The following is a 26,155-nucleotide window of genomic DNA, read 5'->3' on the forward strand; positions in this document are numbered from 1 at the left end:
TATGGTGCAATCCAGTTTATGGCGTTTGAGCATTATAAAACGGTGAACTTTTATTTTGTTTTCTTCTTTTGTGTCCTTGAATAATCACAGTTAGTTGACAGGGCATTTGTTTTGGCTTTTAAAGTTACTTTAGATGAATGGATAAAGTAATGCCTTTTTGAAGGAATAAGACTTGTGATAGTTTAAATTTTTAAATATAACTGGTTTTGGAGTTATCTATTCTGTAATTGTTAGTCGTTTTTGAATAAATTGTTTATGTTCGCACTTATGAAGAAGAGCCAAAGTATCCTTCAAGTAGATAATTATAAATTCACAAAATATTAATAGCTCTTTAATGTGCTTTTTGTTTCTCAGTTATAGGAGAGGAACATTATGGCTTTGGATTTTTTTATTAAATAAAATAGTGCAACTATACTGTGAGAGTCTGTTTTTATGTAATGATCTAAGTTAACAGCTTTTCCTGTCTTACTTGTTGATTAAGTTTCTCTTTTCTAGCTGAATGAATTTATCCTCAAACAACTCAGAAAGGGGTTAAGTATGTTAAACTTCCTAGGGTATCTTAAAATGACAGTATTCTAAGTTAGTCAGAATTGATGCCATCAGTATATCAAGACTTCATTGCCTATAGAAGTACTTTATTCCTATTATTCCCATTCACACTTTAAGTATTTGTGGTCATCTATGTGTAGAATAGTATATTTGGTAATTCTAAGCTAGGTTGCTTCTGTAAAAGTACAAAATTAGAGCGGAGACTACAGAGGAAATACCTGACCTCCTTATGATGTGATATAACACTGCCCAGTTTTGTATAATTGTGCTTATTTCACTCACATTTAATACTAGTTCTGTAACTCTTTTGAAATAAGTCTTCATTATTAAACAGTGAAATGGGCAGCATTTAAAAAATATCATTTAATTTGATGTTTTTGGTTTCTAGTTAATTACTACAAAGCTGGGAATTTCTGGTCATGTGCACAGATTAATGGCTGGATCCATGGCAGGTAAGAGTAGGTGTATTTTATTTCTGACAGATTTAATAGAAATATTTTCTATTAAAATATTTAATTTGGTTTAGGTGATATATATGACTGATTAAGTAGCCTACATTTTTATCTTTGTATACTCAATTATATAAGAAATTGTTAATATCGTAACTCAAAAAGAGTACTTAACAGTAAGAAATGGCAAGAAATAATCTAAATTTACAACTATGTGAAAAACGTATTGACAATTCTATTTCTGGAAATGTTTATTTTTTTCTTTCAAAAAATTGTAATGACTATAGTAATGCATAATCCTATACAATGAAAATAGTTCCACTCCCTCGAAGCAGTCATTATTAGCAGTTTCTTATGTATGCTTTTTTCTAATACTACTCTAGGATTAGAACTTTTCTTCTATAGTTCTCAAGACTATACATAGATCTTTCTGAATACATAGATCTTTCTTATTTTTTTAAAAAACTGTTATATTCTAAGATATGAATGTACCATGATTTATTTAATCACTTTCCTATCGATTGATATTTAGGAAGTTTTCAGGTTTTGTTTCACAAATAACATTGTACTTGTATGACTATATCTGTAGAATAAGTTTCGAGAAGGGAAATTACTTTATCTATCAAAGGATATATGTATTTAAATTTTGATAGACATTGCCAAACTGATCTCTACAATGCTTTCATTGACCTTTCCCCTTACATACCATACCAACACTGGGTCTTATCAAATTTTTAATATTTGGCAATTAATTATGAATAAGGTTGATCAGCTTTTCAAATTTTTATTGACTGTATTTCTCTTACTTTGTGACTCGAATTATTTCTATTTTTTAAATATTCCTTTTTATGAGTTTGGAAGTTTGGACATTAGTTTTCTATCTGTTACATATTGCTAATATTTTATTTCCCAGTTTTAGATTTTTAGAAACATAATGTAAAAGTTGTTTCCCCCCATATAGAAGTTTTACATAGCCAAATGGGTTGGTCTTTATAAATGCCTTCCCCATTCTAAGATTAAAAATATTTAATCATGTTTTCTACTAAAACTTTTATATTGATTTTTTATGTTGATCTTTTTAATATTTATTTTTATATAAGGAATGATATAGGGGTTGAATAAATTTTTTTCTCTAAATGACTAGTTAGTTGTGCCAACATTATTTACTCAATAATTTATCCTTTCCTTGATTTTAAGTACCACCTCTACCATATACTAAGTTCAGTGAATTTATTTAAGAGAAGAAGTAGGGATATATATAGTGATATTTAGCAAAAAAGATGTTCATTGTAGTTTCATTTATTGTACCAAAAATTAATTTAAATATGTAGCAATTGAAGAGTGGTTTTAAAAAGTACATATATCAGAATTCTACACATCCGTTAATATATTTTTTTGTAGAATTGTATTTATTGACAAGGATGTTTGCATTATAAGTAGAAAGCAGTTTACAAAAGAGAATGTTAAATATCGTATTTTGTTTTTCAGTATATGTGCTGCCAAAGTGAGTACCATATTTTGGTTTTTAAAAAGTGAATACTTATATAAATATTCATAGAAAAAAATTTGTAACAAGTTAACAATTTTTATTTCTGCTAATGGAAATAAGACCATTGGAAGGTGATATATTAAAATCTTAATTGTAGTTATCACAGGGTTTGTAGAATTTCGGATAACTTTTTGACTATTACTTTAGTCATGGTATGACATACCCCATGATTATGTCAGGTTCCTGTAACCAAAATTCGGTACCATCTCTTGATGTGTACTAGCAGGGGCAAAGAGAGAGGAATGGGCGGCTAGAGCATATAGATTATTTGGCCTTACTGAGTGAATAGGCTCCTGCTTTTCAGTATGCGCAATTAAGCATTCTAGTAGTTCTGATGCCCTTGAGGTCTACATATGTGGTATGGTGGGGAAAGAAATGTGGTAAGATGCTAAACAGGCTTAAAGGCAACAAAAACCTTTGGATAAATGTAGGAGACATTATGGCCATAGATAATCATCTTCCTGGTTGTTCAGCCAGCCACCTAAATTCCTCTTTTTGTCTCATTTGTAACACAGGGATTTTTAGTTATAAGTAGAGGTGATATGCAAAATACTTAACATCCAACATAATGTGGATAGCAACCAATCAGGGCAGGGGCTGGGCATTAGCAGTTAGAATAGCTGTATGGTGCCGCCTAGTGATCATTAGAACAGGTTGCACACTCTTCTTTTGAGAATTTCAAGGAGGCTTTGTGGCACCTTTCCCAGATACTTTTATATTTAAAAGGGATCTCTATCCCCCTCAAGCCATGATCTAGAATTCAGAAGCAACAAGCTTCCTAAATGTTTGAAGAAATTGCTCTTCTGAACTGATAGTCCAACTCTTGAATTTTTTTTTTTTTTTATCAGACTTACTTTCCTTAATTAATTGATTTGAGGCCTGATTTGTACATGCATAGGGCACGGGGTGGGCATGATGTTCAGACATCTGCTTTCTAGCCCTTTGGCTAGACTTACCTCATGCAGTTATCTGAGACCTCTGATTTCCACATGAGACTGCTGTACAAGAGGCATCCACAGTCACTTACACAATTATTCTTGTGTAATAATGATTGCAACTGTGGCTCCTGAATGTCATAATTATCTTTACCTAAATATTCTCTAAGAGCATTTTAGTTACTATACTAATCAGAGATTGTGCACAGCTATAGACAGATGTATCTTTGTAATTTCTAGCTGATATTTAATATCAGGCTTGAAGCAGTGATTTGCTTCCAAAGAACAGGGTGTAGTAGAAATGAACTCCCTTCGACATCTACTCTAGACCAATTTCCTTAGCTTTGTGTCTTAGCTTTTATATCTGTACTTCATGGAGCCCTTCCTTTGTCTAAAGTATTTACTTAGAATCCATGTGCTTTTAGATGAACTTCAATTTCTGGATATGTCATAAGTTTTGGATGCTGCTCCCACTGTGGTAGCCTCAGATAGGGAAGGATGGTGATAAGCTGGGATGAAAGCCATCTCTAAAAACTCAAATCTGCTTTCATATTCACTGATAAATTGGGGAAGAAGGAGCTTGACGAGGGTCAGGATATGCTTCTCTATTCCAACCCTGTGTCTAATTTTTTATTATCCAGTTTTTCATATTTACTTCTCTTTTCCCTCTACTGCCTCTTCCTTGTAGTATTAGTTCTTTTGTGAAGAAATCCTTCGTGCTTCTTGCTGGAGCAGAATAAAAAATTATATTTGCCATATTTTCAGAATATAATCTCCAAAATTTTAATGACCAAGGATTATCTGTTTTTGGTATTGTGGTTAGAAATATAATTTGCCACCAGAGGTTTTTTGTTTTTTTATTTAAGCATACAATGATTATGGGAGGTAATGTCAAGCATTTCTAAGCTTTTCAAATCAGCAAAATCTAATTGCTGGTTAAAGTATGTTCTTGGGTACCACAATTCATAGTTCTAGAGTATAGAGATAACAAAAGGATGAGAATTTAGGGGTTGTTTCATCCTCTTAGTCTCAGTCTGTTTGAATTCATCACTAAGTCCTCAGTTTTATGACTGAAGGAAAAGAAAAGTTGGCACATACACAAAAATTGCAAGCACATTTCAACTTGTTTGAGTTTCCTTGGGCCCTGATAGGTGAAGATATTCTGCTCTTTGTACTGAATTGTAGTTATAAAATGGAGGAAGAGGAAAATTATCACTACCACTATTTGTGGTAAGTATTTTCTGATTTTTCTTATTTGCCCTTGGAGGGCTTTTTTTGGCCTTCCTGTAAAGCAGTGCTGGTAGAATAGTAAGGAGATGTATGACAGAAAAAGTCTTAAATGGGAGACATTAGCTTTATGAATTGAAAATGCCAGTCACCACCCTCTGAATGACTGATATATGTCATTCTTTTTTTCAACATGAAGAGTCCATTTATGCAACACAGCTTTGAAAGTGAAACTCTGGACTTGAGGGGATATATTTTCCCATTTCTATTTCACCCCTTTTACACATGTTTCTGTCCTTTGCAGGCTAGAGCTTGATGCAAAAAAGGTTACTGTCCTAGATATACACAACCTTTGAGGGCACAATTTGGAGGGGCAGATGCACAGGACACTTGTAGAAGTGGGACAGCAGAATCTTACTGTAGCCCATTGAGGAATTAGGACTTGTGTGCAAGCAGCTGCCTCAGGATCAGAGCACAGCTGTCCACCTAGTTAGCCCAGCGCTTTAGGATAAGCTGGTCAGCCAGGCAGCCTGGGAAGGTGCCCAGCATGAACTTGCGAAGAAAAACATCCTCCACCGTTCTCTCTGCAGCATGGTCCTCCCCATCCAGGTTACCTGAAGATAAAAGGGCACCACAGAGTCAGCCAAAACTACAGAGAAAACGTACATAAGCTTTTCAAATCAGCAAAATCTAATTGCTGGTTAAAGTATGTTCTTGGGTACCACAATTCATAGTTCTAGAGTATAGAGATAACAAAAGGATGAGAATTTAGGGGTTGTTTCATCCTCTTAGTCTCAGTCTGTTTGAATTCATCACTAAGTCCTCAGTTTTATGACTGAAGGAAAAGAAAAGTTGGCACATACACAAAAATTGCAAGCACATTTCAACTTGTTTGAGTTTCCTTGGGCCCTGATAGGTGAAGATATTCTGCTCTTTGTACTGAATTGTAGTTATAAAATGGAGGAAGAGGAAAATTATCACTACCACTATTTGTGGTAAGTATTTTCTGATTTTTCTTATTTGCCCTTGGAGGGCTTTTTTTGGCCTTCCTGTAAAGCAGTGCTGGTAGAATAGTAAGGAGATGTATGACAGAAAAAGTCTTAAATGGGAGACATTAGCTTTATGAATTGAAAATGCCAGTCACCACCCTCTGAATGACTGATATATGTCATTCTTTTTTTCAACATGAAGAGTCCATTTATGCAACACAGCTTTGAAAGTGAAACTCTGGACTTGAGGGGATATATTTTCCCATTTCTATTTCACCCCTTTTACACATGTTTCTGTCCTTTGCAGGCTAGAGCTTGATGCAAAAAAGGTTACTGTCCTAGATATACACAACCTTTGAGGGCACAATTTGGAGGGGCAGATGCACAGGACACTTGTAGAAGTGGGACAGCAGAATCTTACTGTAGCCCATTGAGGAATTAGGACTTGTGTGCAAGCAGCTGCCTCAGGATCAGAGCACAGCTGTCCACCTAGTTAGCCCAGCGCTTTAGGATAAGCTGGTCAGCCAGGCAGCCTGGGAAGGTGCCCAGCATGAACTTGAGAAGAAAAACATCCTCCACTGTTCACTCTGCAGCATGGTCCTCCCCATCTAGGTACCTGTGTGCACAGCCAGCCAGCCCTTGCAGTGGGCTATGTGGTGGTGTGCATGTGCCTCCTCGTAGGTCACTTGCTTGTCCCCCTTGCCCACTTGGACTTGGGCCACCTGATTCTTGGCACAGACTGCAGAGGTATGCAGGGTATGCCAGGTACATAGCAGTTCTCAGCTCTAGGACAGCACCCACAGCCTGAGCCCCCTGCTGCACATGGGCGCCTCCATCTTGGGCTGATACGTCATTCCTTATTAGTGTCAAACTGAGTTCCTATTTTGTTGCATATTCCTCTCCAGTAATCCTCTGATTGTGCTTCTCTTTTTTATTTGAATTCTTGAGCATTGATGAGAAGGAAAAGAGAGATTAGGAGTAGAGGAATTTGGTAAAAAGAGGAGACAAAGATTTAGTTCTTAAAGGAAAGGGTCGGAAAATGAATATCTTAAAAAAGAATAGACTGGGAGAATAATAATAGCTAACACTTAGATATAATATTTACTATTGTTGTAGGATTCTCGAACGGAGAGACGGGACACCGAGGCTATAAGCAGGAAGCAGCGCTTATTGATGCCAGCACCGGCTCAGCGGATTCCTATCCAAAGGCTGAGCCCCAATTGTAACTAACATAACAGGCAGTTTTATACAGTCATGTTATTCCTACACAGCCTCAGAGATAAGGAAGAACATGAATTGGTCGGCAAGCCATGAGACAGCAGATGTGAGCTGGAGAGTCTTTGAGGTGGGGTAGAGGGCAGTCAGGAATGAACTCGTTCCAACAGGAAATGGCCAGGCAGGATCAGCCTGCCACACTATGTGCCAAATATTATTCTAGGTATTTACATATATTAATCGTCTTATACCCTAATTGGGATGACTACTTTTTATGATGTCCATTTTATAGATAATGAGACTGAAACCCAGGTTAAGTAACTTGCTCAAGGTCACACAGCTGTTATCGGGACAAAAAAGGGGTCGATCTGCCTGGGCACGCCTAAACCAAAGAAGAGATGTTGCAGCAAAGAAAAAGTTTATTAGAGAGTTGCAAGTCCCAGAGATAAAGGCCAGCTATTGCTCAAAGGCCTGGCTCCCCCCGTGTCTGTACAGATTGGCAGTACAGATTAAATAGGGAAAAATCAGTAGTCATGGAAATGAAGGGATTTGGGGTTGTGGGTGCTACTGATTGAACTGTTGGAGGGGTTGGTTATTGTACCTGGTTCTGGAATCAGCCATGGCACCATCCAGTCTGTTCCTGTGGCCTGGCTCCAGTGGTTGGTGGGGTTGTAGTTCTGCCTCTATGGGCCTGGGGCTGAAACGCATCTAAATCCAAGATGTTATCCTTAGTCTGAAGTCCAACCAAAACCTATCATCCTCATGATTATAGACCTAGGGCTTGGCTAATCTTATGTCCTAAAGCTTAATGATTAAAGGAGCAGGCATTCTGAGGCTAAGGGCTGGGCGGGGAAGCAAGTGAGTCACAATGCCATTATCTGGGCAAAACCAGCTTGAATTAGAGAAGAACACTATGTTAAAGAAATTAAGTTTGGGTGCGGTTACACAGCTGGTTAGTGATAGAGTCTGACTAGCCTCTTTTGACCATTTGACCAATTTTGACAATAAGTCAAAGATAGTTTAAAAATAAAAAATAAATTAGCTGAAATTAGTAAAGCTATCAAACCAAGAAAATAATGCTAGTGCTAGATTACTTGACAGGTAGAAAATGCCATGCTTGGATCCCCAGCAAAGCAAGAACATTTGATATTTTAAAGGTCTGACATAGTCATCATGAGGAAAATCAGAACATGATTGCATATCCTCAAACTTACTTTACTGTGTTATATTGTCTTTAGTTTGAAAAATGCAAGATGTCATAATCTTTAGGGCTTCTAAAAGTCTAAATCCAGCCCTGTAGAGGGCTTCATAATTTTATACTTAGAGTGAAGGGTAAAATATGATTATGAGGAGAATATTTATCACTTCATTCTCTTTTTAAAGATAAACATTTAAAATTATTAAAGTTTTCAAGATTTATCAGTGCAAAATTAGTAGGAACCCTTTCCCTAAATTCCAAGGTTTAAAGTTACGTTTAAATCATTAAATGGCTTTTAGGAATATTGAACAGCAAGAAAAAACACCCAACTGGGTAATTTTTATATCCTTGTTAAAAGGTTTTGTTTTTCTTTAGGAAGAGTTGACTGCTCAAATTTAAAAGAAATATACCATATAAAAACATGATGAAATAAAATGAAAAAAGTTATAAAACTAAATCATGAGTTTAGCATTCCAGTAATCATTGGCATTATTTTTACCATTCTGTGATGTATAATTAGGTTATGCTGAAACTGGAGGGCAACCGAGTCTGGGGCTTGTGCTGCCTGTACCGAGACTCAGCCAAAAGACTGATACGGGAGTTGAGCTAAATAGAATAAGTGTTTATTAAAGAACTGGAAGTCGCAGAGACACAGGCAAGCTATTGCTCAAAGGCCTGACCCCGCCCCAAGTATCTCAGGAGTACAGATTATATAGGGAAAAATCAGTAGTCATAGAAACTAAGGGAGTTGGGGTCATGGGTGCTACTGACTGGACGACTACAGGAGGATGAGGTAATTAATCATTGTATCCGGTTCTAGAATCAACCATGGCACCATCCATCTGATTCCATGACATAGTTCCTTAGTTAGTGGGGTGGCAGTTCTGCCTCGATGGAGTTGGGGCTGAAACACATCCAAAGCCAAGATATTATCCTCAGTCTAAAGCCCAACTGAAACCTAGTGTCCTCATGATTATAGACTCAAGGCTTCTTTAATCTTATGACCTAAGGCTTAATGATTAAAGGAGCAGGCCTACAGAGGATGGAGGGAGGAGGGAGCAAGTGAGTCACGATGCCATTGTTTGGGCAAAACCAACTTGAATCAGAGAAAAAAAATTACATTAAAGAAATTAAGTTTGTGTGAGATTTCAAGCTATGGGATAAGAAGAGGTGATGCCAGGAATACTGTGAAGCCCATAATAGGGGGGTCCTTGCCAGTTCCTCAGCCAGACTCATGGTCTTGCAATTTTTAAGCTAATGCCTCCTTTATCTTTACAAAATTCTGGATGTACTCATTTTTACCAATTTTTCATTTGGACTACTTTGTTAATTCCCAGTTATTTCATGAGAAGCCACTTAAAGCCAGTAAGAAGATGAGAAGGCTTGAAACATTCAAGAAGGAAAGAAGAAATAATTGGAGTCACAGAGAGCAAATGGGAAAGAAAAGACCAAAGTGATCCAGATTAGAGAATAGAAAAAAAAAGAGTTGTGCAAATTTACAGAAGTTGTAAAAATAAGGTGGATAGTAATGATTTGGGAAAATCCTAGCAAAATCTGATGTTTAACCAAATTGTGTCAGCATGATCAAGTCTTGAAATGGTCAGCCTTTTATTCTCTTCTATATTTGTTAAACTTCTTAATGTGAATCATTTCAGTAAAGATGGAAGTAGTTTGTGATCTCTCTTAATTTTATTTTTTAAAATGTCCTTGCAAAATCTTCAGCACAAGTTGCAAAATATTAAGCCAAACTTAAGAATAGGTAGTTTTATAAATATCCTCGCAATAAAGTATTTATTGTGACTTAAATGAATGTTATTGCCAAACCTTGTCTCAGGAACACCAAATATATCAGTTTAGATTCAGCTTAAAAGAGGCTATTTGGAAAAGTCACTGCCATGACTGCCAGACATGGCTGGTTTGAATACTAGTAAGTAGAAAATACGTTAAATAGTTTGAAAATAAATATCTTGAAAACAAATAGCTCAGTTGAAGAGGTTACAATCAAACTGCAGTGGAGAATTGACACTTGTAATCACTGGACTAATGATATTTCCGAACTAAAAATTTAAGTTTAGAAGGTACTAAGCGAATGTTTAATAAGAAAACAAAATTATAGGGCAGGCAACATATTGTCATTAAATGAGCCAAAAAACACTTTCAAATCCTAATGAGTGATACAGAAACTACTGTATGGATTTGGTCAACTTTGGTTAACTACTTTGAGCCAGTTTTCTTATTTGTAAAACAGAAATGATAATGTTCACCTTGTAGGATCATTGGTGATATTTGTGAGGATTAGAGGTGGTATTTGTAAAGTTCTTGGTATGCTGTGTGAAACCTAGCTCTGTCAAAAGAGATCCAGTGCTCATCTGTGTGCACAGTGAGTCAGTGAGAACTGATACTGGGCTTTGCAGTGGAGAAAGACTGGCTGTTGTTTTATGAATGGCTCCCCCCAGGAGATGGGAAAGCTAATGCTCAAAAGTCATAACTTCTCAAATGGTTTACAGACAAGAGGTTTTATAGAACAAAAATTATGAGTAAGAGATTTGGGCTTGTGAGTCTCGCTGATTGGTCCTTGATTAGGTGAGCAGTTAATTTTCACCTTCTAGTCATCTACTTCCCTCCTGGCATCATCCTCTTGTCAGGTTTCAGGGAGAGAGTGATGTGGTCATTTGCTTTGTGGGCTGAAAGCCCTATTAACAATGCGTGTCAATAGGTTATCTCAGTGTGCAGGGTTGGAAGCTATATATCCTGTGACTCTTATTGTATGTTATTATTATTTCTGCTGTCTTGGTTATTTATCCTTCCCACAGTTTAACAAGCCTATGGTTAAGTAATTTCTAAGATAGTTAACAGGGTGCTAGGGGACTTAGTTCTTGTGGCTATTTAAACTAGCTAACAAACTCACTTTGTATTAAATATGTTTTTCTGGGGATATTAACTTTCTGGCTTCATGTGCTTGGCACATAGTAGATAGTCTTTATTGCTATGTGCAAACTAAAAAAAGAAGGTTTAAAATATCACTTACAGCTAAACCACAGATAAGCTAATCATGAATCAGCTTTTCGTACCTTTAGTTTAACATGTTCTGGTCACCATTAGGCTAATCTTGATCCAAAGTATTGCTTTTATTTAAAATTAAATTGCATTACTTATTTAAACTGAATTTTTGTTCATTGGTCTAAAGGAATTGCGTTTTTGTCATTCTCAAGAGAACTAAGGGTTGCATGTGTTTGCATTAAGTATTACCTTTATATTAGCTGTGTAGGTTTTTAGCTCAGAAATAATGTATAATCACCCAGGTAGAGATGCCATGAAAGATACCTAGATAATAACATAAAAAACATTTTCTTCCCATTCACATATAAGGAATGGCAAACTGATTTAGACTTCTTGGGAGAGCTGAGAAGCAAACTCTGAATGTCAGTTTAGAGTCCCGTCTGGGCTGATAAAAATGGTGCACAATTACAGCAGCATTTGCTAAGTAAGTGGGGAAAGATATCTCAAGTCTATTAAATAAAATTAAACAAATACTAAAAGAAAATTTAAATGTAAAAATTTAAATTAGGTCAAGAATATAGAAATCACTTTAAATCACCACTTTTACATCAGTGGTTTGCTATTCTGAGTCAAGGTTATGGCAAAAAATTATATTTTTATTTGGTATGAGTAATAAAAACATGAAATTATCATGTTAAAAATACAGTACTAAAATGTACATAGGGAAAAAAAGTTATGACAATACCTTGAGCTCTTCCTTTCTGACATGAGCCCAGCAGAATGGCTCCTTCAAAAAAAGGTAGTGAGATGAAAGGCCCTTCTGCCAACCATAAGGTAGTGACCAGAGAATACAGCGTTAATATTAACGAGTGCCTCCATGGAGTGGGCTTCAAGAAATGTGTTCTTGGAGAATCAAAAAGTTCCAGAAATTTGCCATGAAGGAGATGGAAGCTCCAGATGTGCTCAACAAAGATATCTGTGCCAAAAGAATAAGGAATGTCCCATATCCTTGTCCATGTGTGTCTATGTGCAGTTGTCCAGAAAACATAATGAAGATGAAGATTCATCAAACAAGCTATATACACTGGTTACCTATGTATTAATAGTTAGGTAACCACTTTTAAAAATCTACACAGTCGTGGATGAGAACTGACCCCTGATTGTCAAAGTTATAAAACCACTACCAAAAAAGAAAAAATCATACGAGAAACAAGCCAAAATAATACAGAATGCTTTTTGCCCATCTAACGTTGGAAAAGTTATCTAATAATTGCATATTCTAATTGTCTAATAATTACATAATACTTACAAGAGAAATAAAACTTTTATTCTGATGGATGACATTATAAATTGGCGCAATCATTCTGGAGAGCAATTTCTATTAAAAGCCTTGCCCTTTGACCTGATAGTTCTCTTATGAATTTATCCATAATAGAAATGATGCACAAAAGCATTAACCAAAGCATTGTTTGATATTATAATATCATATAGTAAATAATGGAGACAACCTAAATATCTAAGAAGATTGTTTTAAGAAATTACAGTACATCCGGGTAATGTTTTTCTCACAAGGAAAGATGTTCACAATATAACGTAAAGCAGAAAAAATTGTTTGCAAAATAGAATTACAATATAAGTTTTAAGTGTGTGTGTTTACATGTGTGCAAATGTACATGTATAAAAGGTTTGGAATATATACTTAAGTGATTATTAATAAAGGATAAATAATTTTTTTCTGTCTATATTTTCTAATTTCGTACATTGAACATAACATATATCTTTACCAAAATAGAGATTTTTTTTAACTTAAAATATAACTCAGGGAGTGGGGTGAGGGCGGCCCTGGCGCGGGCAAAGGCTTTGGAGTCTGGGCGCGGCTGCTGCAGCTCTCACCCGAGCCAAGTTCAGCTGAGCCCATTGCCCGCTGCGTGCGCCCCTGTGCCTCCGCGCCATGGCTGGCCTCAACTCCCTGCAGGCGGTGAAACTGCAAGATCCAGGTGCTGCAGCAGCAGGCACACGAGGCAGAGGATCGTGCGCAGGCCCTGCAGTGGGAGCTGGACGGCGAGCGCAAGTGGCGCGAGAAAGCCGGAGGGGATGTGGTAGCTCTCAATCGACGCATCCAGCTCGTTGAGGAGGAGTTGGGCAGGGCTCAAGAACGACTGACCCCGGCCCTGCAGAAGCTGGAGGAAGCAGAAAAGGCTGCTGATGAAAGTGAGAGGGGAATGAAGGTGATAGAAAACCGAGCCATGAAAGATGAGGAGAAGATGGAGATCCAGGAGTTGCATGCAGCTCAAAGAGGCCAAGCGCATTGCAGAGGAGGCCGACCACAGATATGAGGAGGTAGCTTGTAAGTTGGTCATCCTGGAGGGTGAGCTGGAGAGGGCAGGAGGCCGTGCTGAGGTGCCTGAACTAAAATGTGGTGATCTGGAAGAACTCAAGAATGTCACCAACAACCTGAAGTCGCTGGAGGCCGCCTCTGAAAAGTATTCTGCAAAGGAGGATAAATATGAAGAAGAAATTAAACTTCTGGCAAACTGAAAGAGGCTGAGACCTGTGCTGAATTTGCAGAGAGAACGGTTACAAAACTGGAAAAGACGATTGATGACCTGGAAGAAAAACTTGCCCAGACCAAAGAAGAGAATGTGGGCTTACATCAGACCCTGGATGAGACACTAAATGAACTTAACTGTATATAACCAAAACAGAAGAGTTGTGTTCCAACAGAAGCTCCAGACCTCTGTGTCTTTCTCTTCTCCTGTAAGAAGTTTCTTTTGTTACTGCATCTGCGCTGTGCTGGAAATGTCAAGGAAATTAGGAATATGTGACCAAATATTTTGTATCAGAGAAGCTTTGAGTACCAGTTAAATCTAATTCCTTCCTTTCTTTTCAAATGTCACCAGCTTTTTCAGCTCTATTTTTATCCTTAAATTGCATTTATTCCTAAGGTAGGCAGGGTGTTTCCTATTGAACATAGTATCCTAAGACTGAGGCATTTGGTTCCTGGGCAATTAGACAACCCTACACTTTCAAAACACAGACTCCCATATCTAGTCACTGGTCAGTTTAAAAGGTTGAAGAATAGAACTTCTGGGCCACTGTTAGATACACTAAGGGAGGCCAGGGACCATCACATTAAAATGGGTGGGGATTTTCCATCCAGAGCAAGGTGGAGTGCTATTGTGGGAAGTCATAAATCACAGATAAGTTAATCTAATCATTCTGGCTCTTTTCCGCATTCTGTCATTCAGAACAAATATCCTCTGAGCAGTCGGCATGAAAATGTGTGGGAAATAGTCGTAATATTTGCTCTGATATGAGGCCATCCACTCATCAGGAACGAATATGGTAGAATTTAGTCTTGTTCAGGGGAGCCGTAGTGAAGACTGCTCACCATCAATAATTGAGCAAGAGTGTTTTTCTGTTAATAAATATTGGGCAGAAGGGGCAGATAAAGTAACTGGCCTAACTTCCTCTCTTCCAGACTTTAGGGAATGATAAATTGAAGATTTACATATCTAGGACTTTAATTCCTTCTTCAGGACCAAGTTAATAAAAGACCAGGAAATTCCTAAAAAGAAAATAGCTGGATAGTTTATAGAATTTGAAATTATATATTGATGAATATCTATAACTTAATATTAAATTTATTTATCAGGAGATATTATCCCTAAAACAATAATTTCTATGACCTTGGACATTTATGTTTTCATTATGTTTAGTCGATAACAAATTTTCCTAAATTCTATTTTTTAAAATATTTATTTATTTATTTTTTATGGTGACATCGGTTAACGAAATCCAATGTTTCAGCTGTACACTTTAACAGTAAGGCATATATATATTTACACTGTGTGTTCACCTTCCATAGTTAGATTTCTTTCTGTCACCACATATTTGACCCCCTAAATTCCAAAAAGAAAATAATGACAGTGCTTTGACATTTAAAAAAAAAATTTGAGAACACAACTAATGATAGGAAAGATACATATATCTTTCATATAGATGACATGTATGGTATGATATAATGATAGGAAAGAGATATACATGTGTCAAAAATTTTCTTGTACAAATAAGTTTCTACTTTTTTTCAGGTATGACAGCAGTTATCTGTACTTACCCTCTTGACATGGTTAGAGTACGCCTAGCATTCCAGGTGAAAGGGGAACACACTTACACAGGAATTATTCATGCATTCAAAACAATTTATACAAAGGTACATATTTACTTTTCTCATTTATATTACATGTCCTTTTATATTTAGGAAAATATTTTAATATCTAAATATTTACAATTAATTGACATTAATAATAATAATAATAATAATGAAAACTGATCTGTGTTTTAAGGTGGGTCCCAGAATAATTTTTTCATTATACTATATGCTTTTGTTCTTTGATGTTTACCATAATGAGCACGTGTAATCTACTTTCTCTTCACTCAAAAGGAAGGCGGTTTCCTTGGATTTTACAGAGGCCTGATGCCCACTCTATTAGGAATGGCTCCATACGCAGGTATGTTTTAAATTTGGCAGAAATCTTGTTTTTTTTTTTCTTCTAAGAATGATTTTTAAAGTTTAGCATTTTATATTTAAGCCCCTAATCTGTCGGAATTTTTTACCTCTTTAAGGGTAACCATTTGACCTAACACCATTTATTAAGTAGTCCCTCCTTTCCCCAGTCATCTGCATTGCTACTTCCTAAAACAATAATAGAGTGTAGTTTTATAATAAGTCTTTATATTTGGTAGGACAAGTCCCTTGACCTTATGCTTTTTTTTTTTTTCCAGGAATGCTCTACCATAGATATTTTGCTATTTCACACACGTTAGAATTAGTTTTTGATGTTGCACAAGAATCTTTGTTGGGATTTTGAATGAAATTTCATACATTTCTTGGACATTTTTGCTAGATATAGACACCTTTTAGCTGTTATGTTTTTTAGAAAATTACATTTTCAGTTTATTGCTTGATTTAATTTTTATATGATCTTATAACTGGCTGTTATCCTACCTGTTGATATTATAGTCAGCCAACATATTTTGGGTTTTCTGTGTGAGCAGTCACATCCTGTGCAAATAACATTATTTTTCTTACTTTGTTCTAATTCTTATTTTTTAAAATTTATGTTTAATTATCTTATCTTACTGTACTAGCTAAGGACTTACAGTGGAGCAGTGAATAGAAGTAATGATCCTGGTCATTTTGGCTTGTTACTGATTTTAAAGGGAATATTTCTAATACTTCTTCATTTAGCATAATATTTTACGGTAGTGTGTATCAACGATCAGGTTCAGGAAGTTTTGATAAGAATTCTTATCTGAATTAATATTGAATTTTATAAGATACTCTTTCTGCATTTACTGAGGTGATCATATAATTTTCACTTTTAATCTATTAATATGATGAATGACATTAATAGATGTTCTAATGTCAACCCAAATTGGTTATGATATAATGATCTTTTTATATCTTGTTAGATTCAACTTGCTAATTGTTTTTAGAAGTTTTACATCTATATTCATAATTGAAATTAGCTTGTAATTTTCTTTTCTTGTAATATCTTTGTGTAGTTTGGGTATCTAGATCTCATAGAATGAGTTGAAGAGTACTTCTTCCATCCTCAGGAAGAATTTGCATAGAATGGTTAGAATCATCTGTTTCTTGCAAGTTTTCACTGTGGCATGATTTATAAAATATTGCTTTTATTTCTTGAATGATCGTAGTATCGTTCAAGTTTTTGTGAGTCATTTTCAGTAATTTATACCTTTCTTTACCATTTTGAACTTAACCATTTTGTGTTAGTTTTCAATTTTTTGGCAAAAGATAGTCCTTCATTTTCTTTTTTTTTACATCTGCTCTGTCTATAGTCATGTCCCTTTTTTCATTTTTGTTTAGTTTATCAGTTATCAGATTTTGTAAAGAATAAAATTTGTTTTTTTTTCTCTTCTCTAATCTACCTTTATTTTCTACTTCATTGATTTTTTGTTCATGTCTTAATTATCTCTTGTTCTCTGGGTTTATGCTTCAATTGGATGCTTACTTCATTAATTTTCAGGCTTTGGTTTTTTTCCCCCTAATGTAAGCATTTTTTTTCTAAATACTGCTTTAGCTACATCCCATGAGTTTGTTATTTTATTTATTTGTTTTTACTTAAAATTTGGAAATTTTCAAACATATTCAAAAGCAGGCAATAGTATAATGAATCACCATGTATCTGTCACCCAGCTTCATAATGATCAATTCATGACCAATCTTGTTTTATCTACTCCCTAATTACTCCCTCAACCCACATCCCAAATTGTTTTAAAGCAAATCCACTTTATTTCATCCATAATATCTCTATTCAGCTTGTTATGCTTTTTTTAAAGAATTACCACATACCATCTGAAACTTGGAAAAAAAAATTCCAATTATCATCTAGTTATTGTTCAAATTCTTCCTCCCCCATCTCATAATGGATTTTTTTTTTTGGCTAGATCTAAGTTAATATTTGCCTAGTATATCTTTTATCATCCTTTTACTTTCTACTTTTTCATGTCTTTTAAGTGTTTCTTTTGTTATCATCATATAGCTGCAAATTTTTTAGTCTAGTCTGTAAAATATTTGTCAATTAGTCCACTTAATGATTATTATGATTATTGATATATTTGGACTTGTTTCTATACCTTGCTATTTGATTTCTATTCATTGCTTTTCTTTTTATGTTTATTTTTATTTCTTTCTTATCTTGTTTGCTTATTTTTCTGAATCCTTACCCCCTTATTCTTTATAAATACACAACTTTTTGCCTCCTCTTATTCTTAGTGGTCTTTAATTATGAGCTCATTACTTGATCTTAATCTCTGAGCTTCGGACCCAGTGATTCTTTATTCTATAGGCCCAATGGCAGGATCCATCTGATTGGCTCTGCTGGTATTAGCATCAATATGTAGAGTCATTCCACCTTTCTCATGGGCCCACAACTCCCAAGTGGACTCCAGCTTATTTTTTTTGGTGGTAGTGGTGCTGGGGATTCTTGGAGACCTTCTCATCTTTTTTGCATGCCCCATAATGGATATAGTTATTCTGCAGTGACAAAGTCCCTCAGAATACCAATATTGCCATTATGCTGAAAGCAGAACTCGTTTTTTTTTTTTCAGTGCTCTTTAATATTTTGCTGCTTTCTTCTCTATATTTGTTTTTGTTTTTAGTTTTAGTTTTTAAAATATATTTTACATAGTTATAGTATATGTATATAACTTCATTTCTTATTTTTTCCCCATTTTCCAAATTTTAAAAATATTTTTGAATACTCTTTACAAACATTATTTTTATAAATTGTCATTATATTTCACTAAATATGATTTCACATCATTTAGTAGTTCTAATTTTTCTACTTATGTTTAATTTGCTATGAGCTTTTTTTGTCATGAGCTTTTTCTATATTTAGATTAAATCCATAGAATAGATTCCCCAAATATAAAAGCATATGAATATTCTAAAAATGTATATCATTATTTCAAAATGCTATAAGATTATAAGAATTTTGTATAAAGAATGTGTATGTTGAGGTATTATCCTAGACTGAATTTTTGTTAGTGCTTTTTTCTTCTTAGGTATCTTTTTAAATGTGCTTTTTAAAATTTAGTAGATATCAAGGTATCTTAAGTAATGCTTAGATAATAGGAATGCTTGAATTCTATTATTGATTTTATTAATGTATGACTTTAATGGGTCTATTATAAAATCATGTAAATGTTTAGCAAGCACCAACTACGTATTACCAATAACTTAATTCAATATTTATTACATTCCATGTGTCTTGTGAGTCAATATGCATATTTCTCTCATGGTCACAACTCTTCCTTGCAGGCAAAATTAGACATTGAGTTAAAATAACTTCTGAACTTTTTGCCTTATCTTTATCACCATTATTGTTACTATACATAGAAGTTGTCATATTTACTCATAATTATTAATAATGAGTTTAATTTTTATCATGTTAAACCTTGGAAAATTGTTTAATTCTATTCATATATAAGGTGGCATTATACAAACTACTGCCTTTATTCAGAGAACTGAACTATATATTATTGTGTAAAAACCAATGCTATAAATTTTTATAGGTGGTAATTTTGTCATTTTTAGGTTAGTGATATACATTAATTAAATCTTTTATCTTAGATTAGGCCAAACGTTAGGAAACAGGAAATGCATAGTTAGTTCCTTGAGTTAATTGGTTATTATGTAAGAACAGTGTCTTTTCACAGCTCATGTTCCGTTAAGCTCGTGGTGAATTTATATTTTGTTTTTCAGGTGTTTCATTTTTTACTTTTGGTACCTTAAAGAGTGTTGGGCTTTCCCATGCTCCTACCCTTCTTGGCAGACCTTCATCAGACAATCCTAATGTCTTAGTTTTGAAAACTCACATAAACTTACTTTGTGGTGGTTTTGCTGGAGCAATAGCACAGACAATATCGTAAGTTTCTTCATCAACTTAACTCAGTCAAATTACAGTTACCCAATTCTGATTCTCAGCATTGGTTAATCATTTTATTTTTTCTAATAGATTATTAAAATACAGGATCTCTCGTAAAATATAAGTATTAATAGCATACTTTTTTTTTTACATGTGCCCACACTTTTAGCATATTATAAATAATTATGTGCCAAACTGACCAAATTAGTTTGAACCTACGGAATTTCCTGTGGATTCATTTAAAAGAAAAAGAAAGCTAGAAAGAAACACTAAGTGTAGTCTTCATCCATACTTTCTCAGGAATTTGTCTATATGAAGTTTCTGAAATTTGAGCCATTTATTGTATTTGTGTGTTTAATGAGGCACAATTCTTGTGCTAAAATATTGAAAGCCTACTTTGTGTCAGAAAGTGTACTAAGCATTCACTGAAGGGAAAACAAAGTTATTGCCTCAAGAAGCCTGTACTCTTATTAAGACAGTAGTAATATACTGGAGTTGTAGATTAATTTAAGTTCTAGTAGAAACATAGATAAAGGTATTACTATATTATAATTGGAAAGGTGCTTCAAAGAATTTCTCTAGACCAAGAAAGATTGAATAGATGAGATGAAAAGAGGCTGGGAATATTAAGAAGCAGGAACTTTTCAGAAGCAGAATGAAGAAAAGCTTTCTGTGACTGAGAAGTATCCTGTAAAACAGGAAGACAACAGGAAATAGTACTGTCAAAGATTCAAAAAAGAATATCCAGTGGAAAAAGAAAAGTCAAAGTAAGATAAGTGCTGAAAAGTAAGGTGTTCATTGGATTTTACATTTAAGCATTACCTTTGTGAAAGCAGATTCAGTGCACTTGTGTGTGGAAGCAGACTATGCTAGATTTAAGTTAACAAAGAAAATATGTGTGTGGTTTACTTTTGGGAACCTAGCTGTGGAACCTTATTCATTTGCAGAGACACAAACACCTCTAGCTATTTTGGTTCTCTTCTTGATTTTACTGCCCCCTTTTCTTTATTACTCATTTCCAACTTAGATCCTTAAAATTGTCTTTTCTTTCCCACTTCTCTTCTTAAACTATATTCTATACCCATTGACGCTTAACAAATCCAATGGCTCCTTCTCAGATCTTTTACCCTCCTAACAGTTGTTCCAGTTCCTTGGTTTTTGTAACAGTGCCTTCTCTTGGTGATCATGCTCCCTGACCTTTGGAACTTTTAAGGTACTTTGCTGATTCATGTCCTCCTCTTCCTATTTGTGCCAGTTTTTTAAGGCCCAGCCAGACTTAAGTCCTCTGTTCTTCCCTTAAATATCTAGAATAGCTCCTCTATCTTTATGGTTTCAACAGTCACCTCTATACAGATAACCATTTCTATTTAAATCTACATTATTGCCTCACCAGTACCTTTCTAGTAAGCTATTGGCTGTTACTACTTGGACTTCTGCTGTCAGTGCAAACTTTATAATTCAGATATGACTTTCTTGTCTTTGTCGTGACGGTCTTCAGCTCCCAACTTTGCTATTTGTCATTGATAATCATTAATCTTCTCCTGTTAATACCTTGAAATCATTTTTCACATTTTATATATCCAAATAATTACTGAGTCTTATCACTTTTTACTTTGGGACATTACCTGCAATACTATTTTCTTTCTTCCTCATTGTTATTTCCCAAGTTCTGATCCTTGTACCTTGTCTTCTTATATTCTCTCCTTTCTACTAATCAACTCCTTCTATCCACATACATCTTATCTGTTCCTGCTTGGAAGCTGACTCCTCCAGGTTGATATTTTGGTCCCTTTATCTCCATAAAGTTTTTTCATCTCCCCACCCCCCATTAAAAAATAATTATTGGAGATGCTGTTGAGGTATGTAGGGCGCTTCAACTATTGGTAATGTTATTTCATGAGCTATTTAGTTGGTACATGGGTTTTTAAAAAAATTATAATTATTTCATAGTAAATTTAAATGTATATAAAGTATGTAATTATGTCATATGTCACTTATGTATATATTGGAGAGCTTTGAATAGGAAAGTAGAAAGCAGCTTTGTGACACTGAAGAATGTGTCTAAGACTCAATTTTCTTATCTTAATGTTGGGATAACAGTACCTACTTCAAGCAGTTGTTGTAAAGATGGAATGAGATAATGTGCATAAATTGTTTAGCAAAAGACCTAATATAAGTGGTCAAAATATTAGCAAAATTATTAGCAAAATAAAAATAATTTTAAAAAATCACCTGGCATCCCACTCCTAAAAGAGATTACTTTTGTATATTTCATTTCAGGCAATTTTGCATAGAATTTTCTCTGCCCTCTAAATGCAGTTATTTATATTGTTCATTTTAGCTCTTAAGGAAATTTTTTTTGTTGGTCTGTTGTATAGAGGGAGACTTGGTGAATACTCTTAGGGTAGTGGTTCTCAGCTGTGGATGATTTTGCCTCCAGTGGACACTTATTAATATCTGGAGACATTTTTGATTGTCACAACTGAGGCTGTGCTACTGGCATCTAGTGGGCATATGCCAGGTATACACTTAAACATCCTACAATGCTCAGGACAACTCTCTACAGCTAAGAGTTATCCAACCCAAAATGTCAATAGTATCAAATGTGAGAAACCCTGTTTCAGGAAGTGGCATTTAATTTGGCCTTGAGGAAGGAATAGAGCTTGATTTTGTGGTGATGGGAGGGAAGAATCGTTTAACCTGAGGGAACCACAGAAGCAAAGGTCTAGAAACCTCAATTGTTATTTAATTTTATTCATGTGCTTATATCATGACTCCCAGAGTAGACAAAACAATAAGGAACACATTAATTCCTAGCATATCTAGGGCTTCGTATGCAATAATTGTTGAGTAGAAAACTAAAAATTATTTTAAAGTCCTTCTGCCTTTTTCTTCTTTTAGCTACCCATTTGATGTAACTCGTCGGAGAATGCAATTAGGAACTGTTCTTCCAGAATTTGAAAAGTGCCTGTAAGTTCTCTATTTGTCATTATTCATTTTTTTGTTTAGGAAATGTAATGTTTTAAGTAAGTAGGGAGATAGGACTGTTTAAAGGACGGATGAGCAGTTGTCCTTTAAGCTTTCATTTCATCAGTAGTCTAGATCCTCCATTTTATCTCCCATAGTTTAATTTGATACCTTTGTAAGGTTTTAAACAGGTCCTAATCCTCCCATTAAAGATTGCGCTTTAGAGCAGCTCTGTTAAATAGGAATATAATGTGAGCCACGTATGTAATTTAAAATTATCTGGTAGTCACATTAAAAAATGTATAAAAAGAAACAGAAGAAATTTTTTTCCTGGCTTTATTGAAATATAATAGACAATTAGTTGCTCATATTTACATTGTACAATTCAATGAATTTTTTTCAATTATAGCTGGCATACAGCAATATATTAGTTTCAGTTGTACAGCATAGTGATTAGAGATCTATATAACTCATAAGTAATCATCCCAATAAATCTAGTACCCCTCTTCCCCCTTACATATTTATTACAACATTGTTAACTATTTTCCTCATGCTACATTTTATATCTCCATGTCTAATTTGTAACTATCCATCTTACTTATTCCCTTTGCCCTTTTTCACCATTCCCCCAAACCCCCATCTACTGGCCCTCAAAATAGTCTCTATATCTCTGAGTTTATTTCTATTTTTGTTGTTTAGTTTGTTCTTTAGATTCCACATATACGTGAAATCACGTGATACTTTCTTTCTCTATTTGACTTATTTCATTCAGCACAATACCCTCTAGATCCATCAAGGCAATATCTTTTTCCATCCCCTTCCTTTTAGTCTGTGTATGTCTTTTAATCTGAAGTGAGTTTCTTGTAGGCAGCATATTGGGGATCTTGTTTCCTTATCCATTCAGCCACTCTATCTTTTGGTTGAAGCACTGAATTCTTTTCTATTTGAGGTACTTGTTCATAGGAATGTAGTTATTACCATTCTTTATTCATGTTTTTGATACGTGTTTTTTCTTTTTAAAGAAGTCCCTCCAACATTTCCTGTAATACTGGCTCGGTGTTGATGAATTCTTTCAGCTGATTTTTGTCTGGGAAGCTCTTTATCTGTCCTTCAACTCTAAATGATAGCTTTGCTGCCTAAAGTATTCTTGGTTGTAGATTCTGGGTCTTTAGCACATTGAATATTTTGTGCCAAGCCCTTCTGTCCTGCAAAATTTCTTTTGAGAAATCAGTTGCCAGCCTTATGGGTGCTCCCTTCTAGGTAACAGCTTTTGTCTTGCTGCTTTTAATATTCTCCCTTTGTATTTAACTTTTGGCATTTTAATTATGTGTCTTGGTGTGTCCTCTTTGGGTTCATCTTTTTTGAGACTTTCTGAGATTCCTGGGGTTGTATATTTATTTCTTTCACCAGGTTAGGGAAATTTTCCATCATTATTTCTTCAAATAGTTCTTTAACTTCTTGTTTTCCTTCAGGTACTCCTTTGACATGGATATTTTTACATTTACTTGTGTCCATAGGCTCCTTAAAGTATTATTATAGTCTTGGCTTCTTTTTTTCTTGCTGTTCTGATTGAGCGTCCTCTATATCGGTGCTTTGATCCTCTTCTTTATCCACTCTGTTGATTCCCTCTAATATATTCTTTATCTTCATTTCTGACTGGTTCCTTTTTATAATTTCCATTTCCATTTTTATGTTTTTTATCTCTTTGTTAAAGTTCTCACTGAGTTCATCTACTCTTCCTTTAAATTCATTGAGCACCTTTATAACCAGTGTTTTGAACTCTGCTTCTGTTAGATTGCTTGACTCCATTATTTCTGGATCTCTGTTCTGTTCTCTCATATGGTTTCTGCTTCTTTGTCTTCCCATTTTGGTTGACTTTCTGTATCTGTTTCTATGTACTAAGCAAAGCTTCTAAGTTTTCTGGTCTTATTAGTGTGGATTTGTATAGTAGGTGTCCAGTGGCACAGTCCTGAGAAGGGTTCAGCTGCATGTCAAGTTTAGCCCCAGTCTGTGCCCCTGTGGGGCCACCTATTAAGATTCAGCAAGCAATCTACAGATGCTATGCTTATAGCTATCTCAAGAGGCCACGCCAGAAACTAAGGTCAGCTGCCACCAGTATGAGTCTTGGAGTTGGCTTAGCAAGGAACACTAGACTCACTGAGGACACAACTGAATGTGGCTTGGGTTGGGCCACGAGTTGAGGGAGGTGGAGTTTCAGAGAATCCTCTGAGCAGAGTTACCTCTGTTATACAGTTTGATGACATCTCAGCTATGACGGTGCTGCCTCTCTACACTGGGAAGTGGGAGGGTTCAACGGAGGAACAATGGATACCACCGGCACTTCTCTCAGGAGAGAGCCTCGCCTCTGGCCCTTCCTCTGACAACTCAATATCCCCCTATAAGGCCCTGGTATCCTGTGAGCAGCTGACCCCGGTGCTGGTGCTCAGAGCGAGCAGGTTCATCACTGCAAAAGTCCAGTCACTGACATGGCCCCTTTAAGAGGCGTCTGCAGGTCCTTGAAAAAAAAAAATGGCATAGACGATAGAGGCTCTGTTCATCCTTCTGGTGATCAAATCAAAGTTGTGACGGAAACAAGAAGCAGTAGCAAGGAAAAATCGCCTGGGATGAACAAGCCATACAACTGGGGAGAAATCCAAGAAATCACACTGCAACAGCAGAAGGTAGGGCAGGGCGAATATGCAGGACTGTCTGGTCCTGACCAGCCACGTGGGATGGAGGCTGCAGCAGCAGCAGCAGCAGACGCCTCTTAAAGGGGCCGTGTCCGCAAGCGGATTTTTGCGGTGACAGACCTGCTTACTTTGAGCACCACTGCTGATTCAGCTGCACACAGGGGGCACCAGGGACTTACAAGTAGATATTGTCAGAGTGAGGGCTTAGGCGAGACTTGCTTGGTACAGAAGTGCTGGAGGAATCCATCGTTCTCTGTTGAGCCCTCACCCCTCCCATTGCACTGGACACAGCACCGCCATAGCCATGAAGTTATCAAACTGGATAACAGAGGTCGCTCCACCCAGAGGATTCCCTGAAACTCCACCTCCCCAACTCACAGCCCCACCCAAGCCACATCCAGATATATTCTCGGCAAGTCAGGTGCTCCTTGCTGAGATACTGGAGGAGGCAGCTGGCCTCGGTGTGGCCTTTTGAGGCAATTTAAGCACAGCATCTGTGGAGTGCTTGCTGAATCTTAACAGGTGGCCCCACTGGAGCAGAGGCTTGGGTTAAATTGGCCTGCAGCTTAATCCCTCTCAGGACTGTGCCAATGGACACCTACTATACAAATCCACACTAATAAGACCAGAAAACTTAGAAGCTTTGCTTAGTACATAGAAACAGACACAGAAAGGCAACCAAAATGGGAAGACAAAGAAGCAGAAACCATATGAGAGAACAGAACAGAGATCCAGGAATAATGGAGTCAAGCAATCTAACAGATGCAAAGTTCAAAACACTGGTTATAAAGATGTTCACTGAATTTAGGGGAAGAGTAGTTTAACTCAGTGAGAAATTTTACAAAGAGATAAAAAACATAAAAATAGAAATGGAAATTATAAAAGGGAATCAGTCAGAAATGAAGAATACATTATCTGAGATGAAGAGTAT

At 35.7% G+C, this 26,155-nt stretch overlaps 1 protein-coding gene and 2 pseudogenes across 3 annotated transcripts in view; 2 read left to right on the forward strand and 1 right to left on the reverse strand.

Moving 5' to 3' along the window:
• SLC25A16 (solute carrier family 25 member 16) overlaps positions 1 to 26,155 on the forward strand; it is a 38,042-nt gene that overhangs the window by 8,354 nt on the left and 3,533 nt on the right. The window contains exons 3-9 of one of the 3 annotated variants that reach the window (XM_025049360.1): positions 1 to 42; positions 938 to 1,001; positions 15,203 to 15,324; positions 15,556 to 15,622; positions 19,405 to 19,567; positions 22,469 to 22,537; positions 25,386 to 25,393. The exon at positions 1 to 42 is cut by the window's left edge and continues 74 nt beyond it. In XM_025049360.1, the coding sequence (XP_024905128.1) occupies positions 1 to 42; positions 938 to 1,001; positions 15,203 to 15,324; positions 15,556 to 15,622; positions 19,405 to 19,567; positions 22,469 to 22,537; positions 25,386 to 25,393 (535 nt within the window). The remainder of the gene's footprint in view (positions 43 to 937; positions 1,002 to 15,202; positions 15,325 to 15,555; positions 15,623 to 19,404; positions 19,568 to 22,468; positions 22,538 to 25,385; positions 25,394 to 26,155) is intronic. The other 2 variants (XM_006915571.3, XM_025049359.1) reach the window with 2 other exon arrangements.
• On the reverse strand, positions 5,397 to 6,807 carry LOC102897691 (annotated as a pseudogene).
• On the forward strand, positions 13,048 to 14,690 carry LOC102897448 (annotated as a pseudogene).

Source organism: Pteropus alecto, unplaced genomic scaffold (assembly GCF_000325575.1).
Source record: "Pteropus alecto unplaced genomic scaffold, ASM32557v1 scaffold155, whole genome shotgun sequence".
NCBI lineage: Eukaryota > Metazoa > Chordata > Mammalia > Chiroptera > Pteropodidae > Pteropus > Pteropus alecto.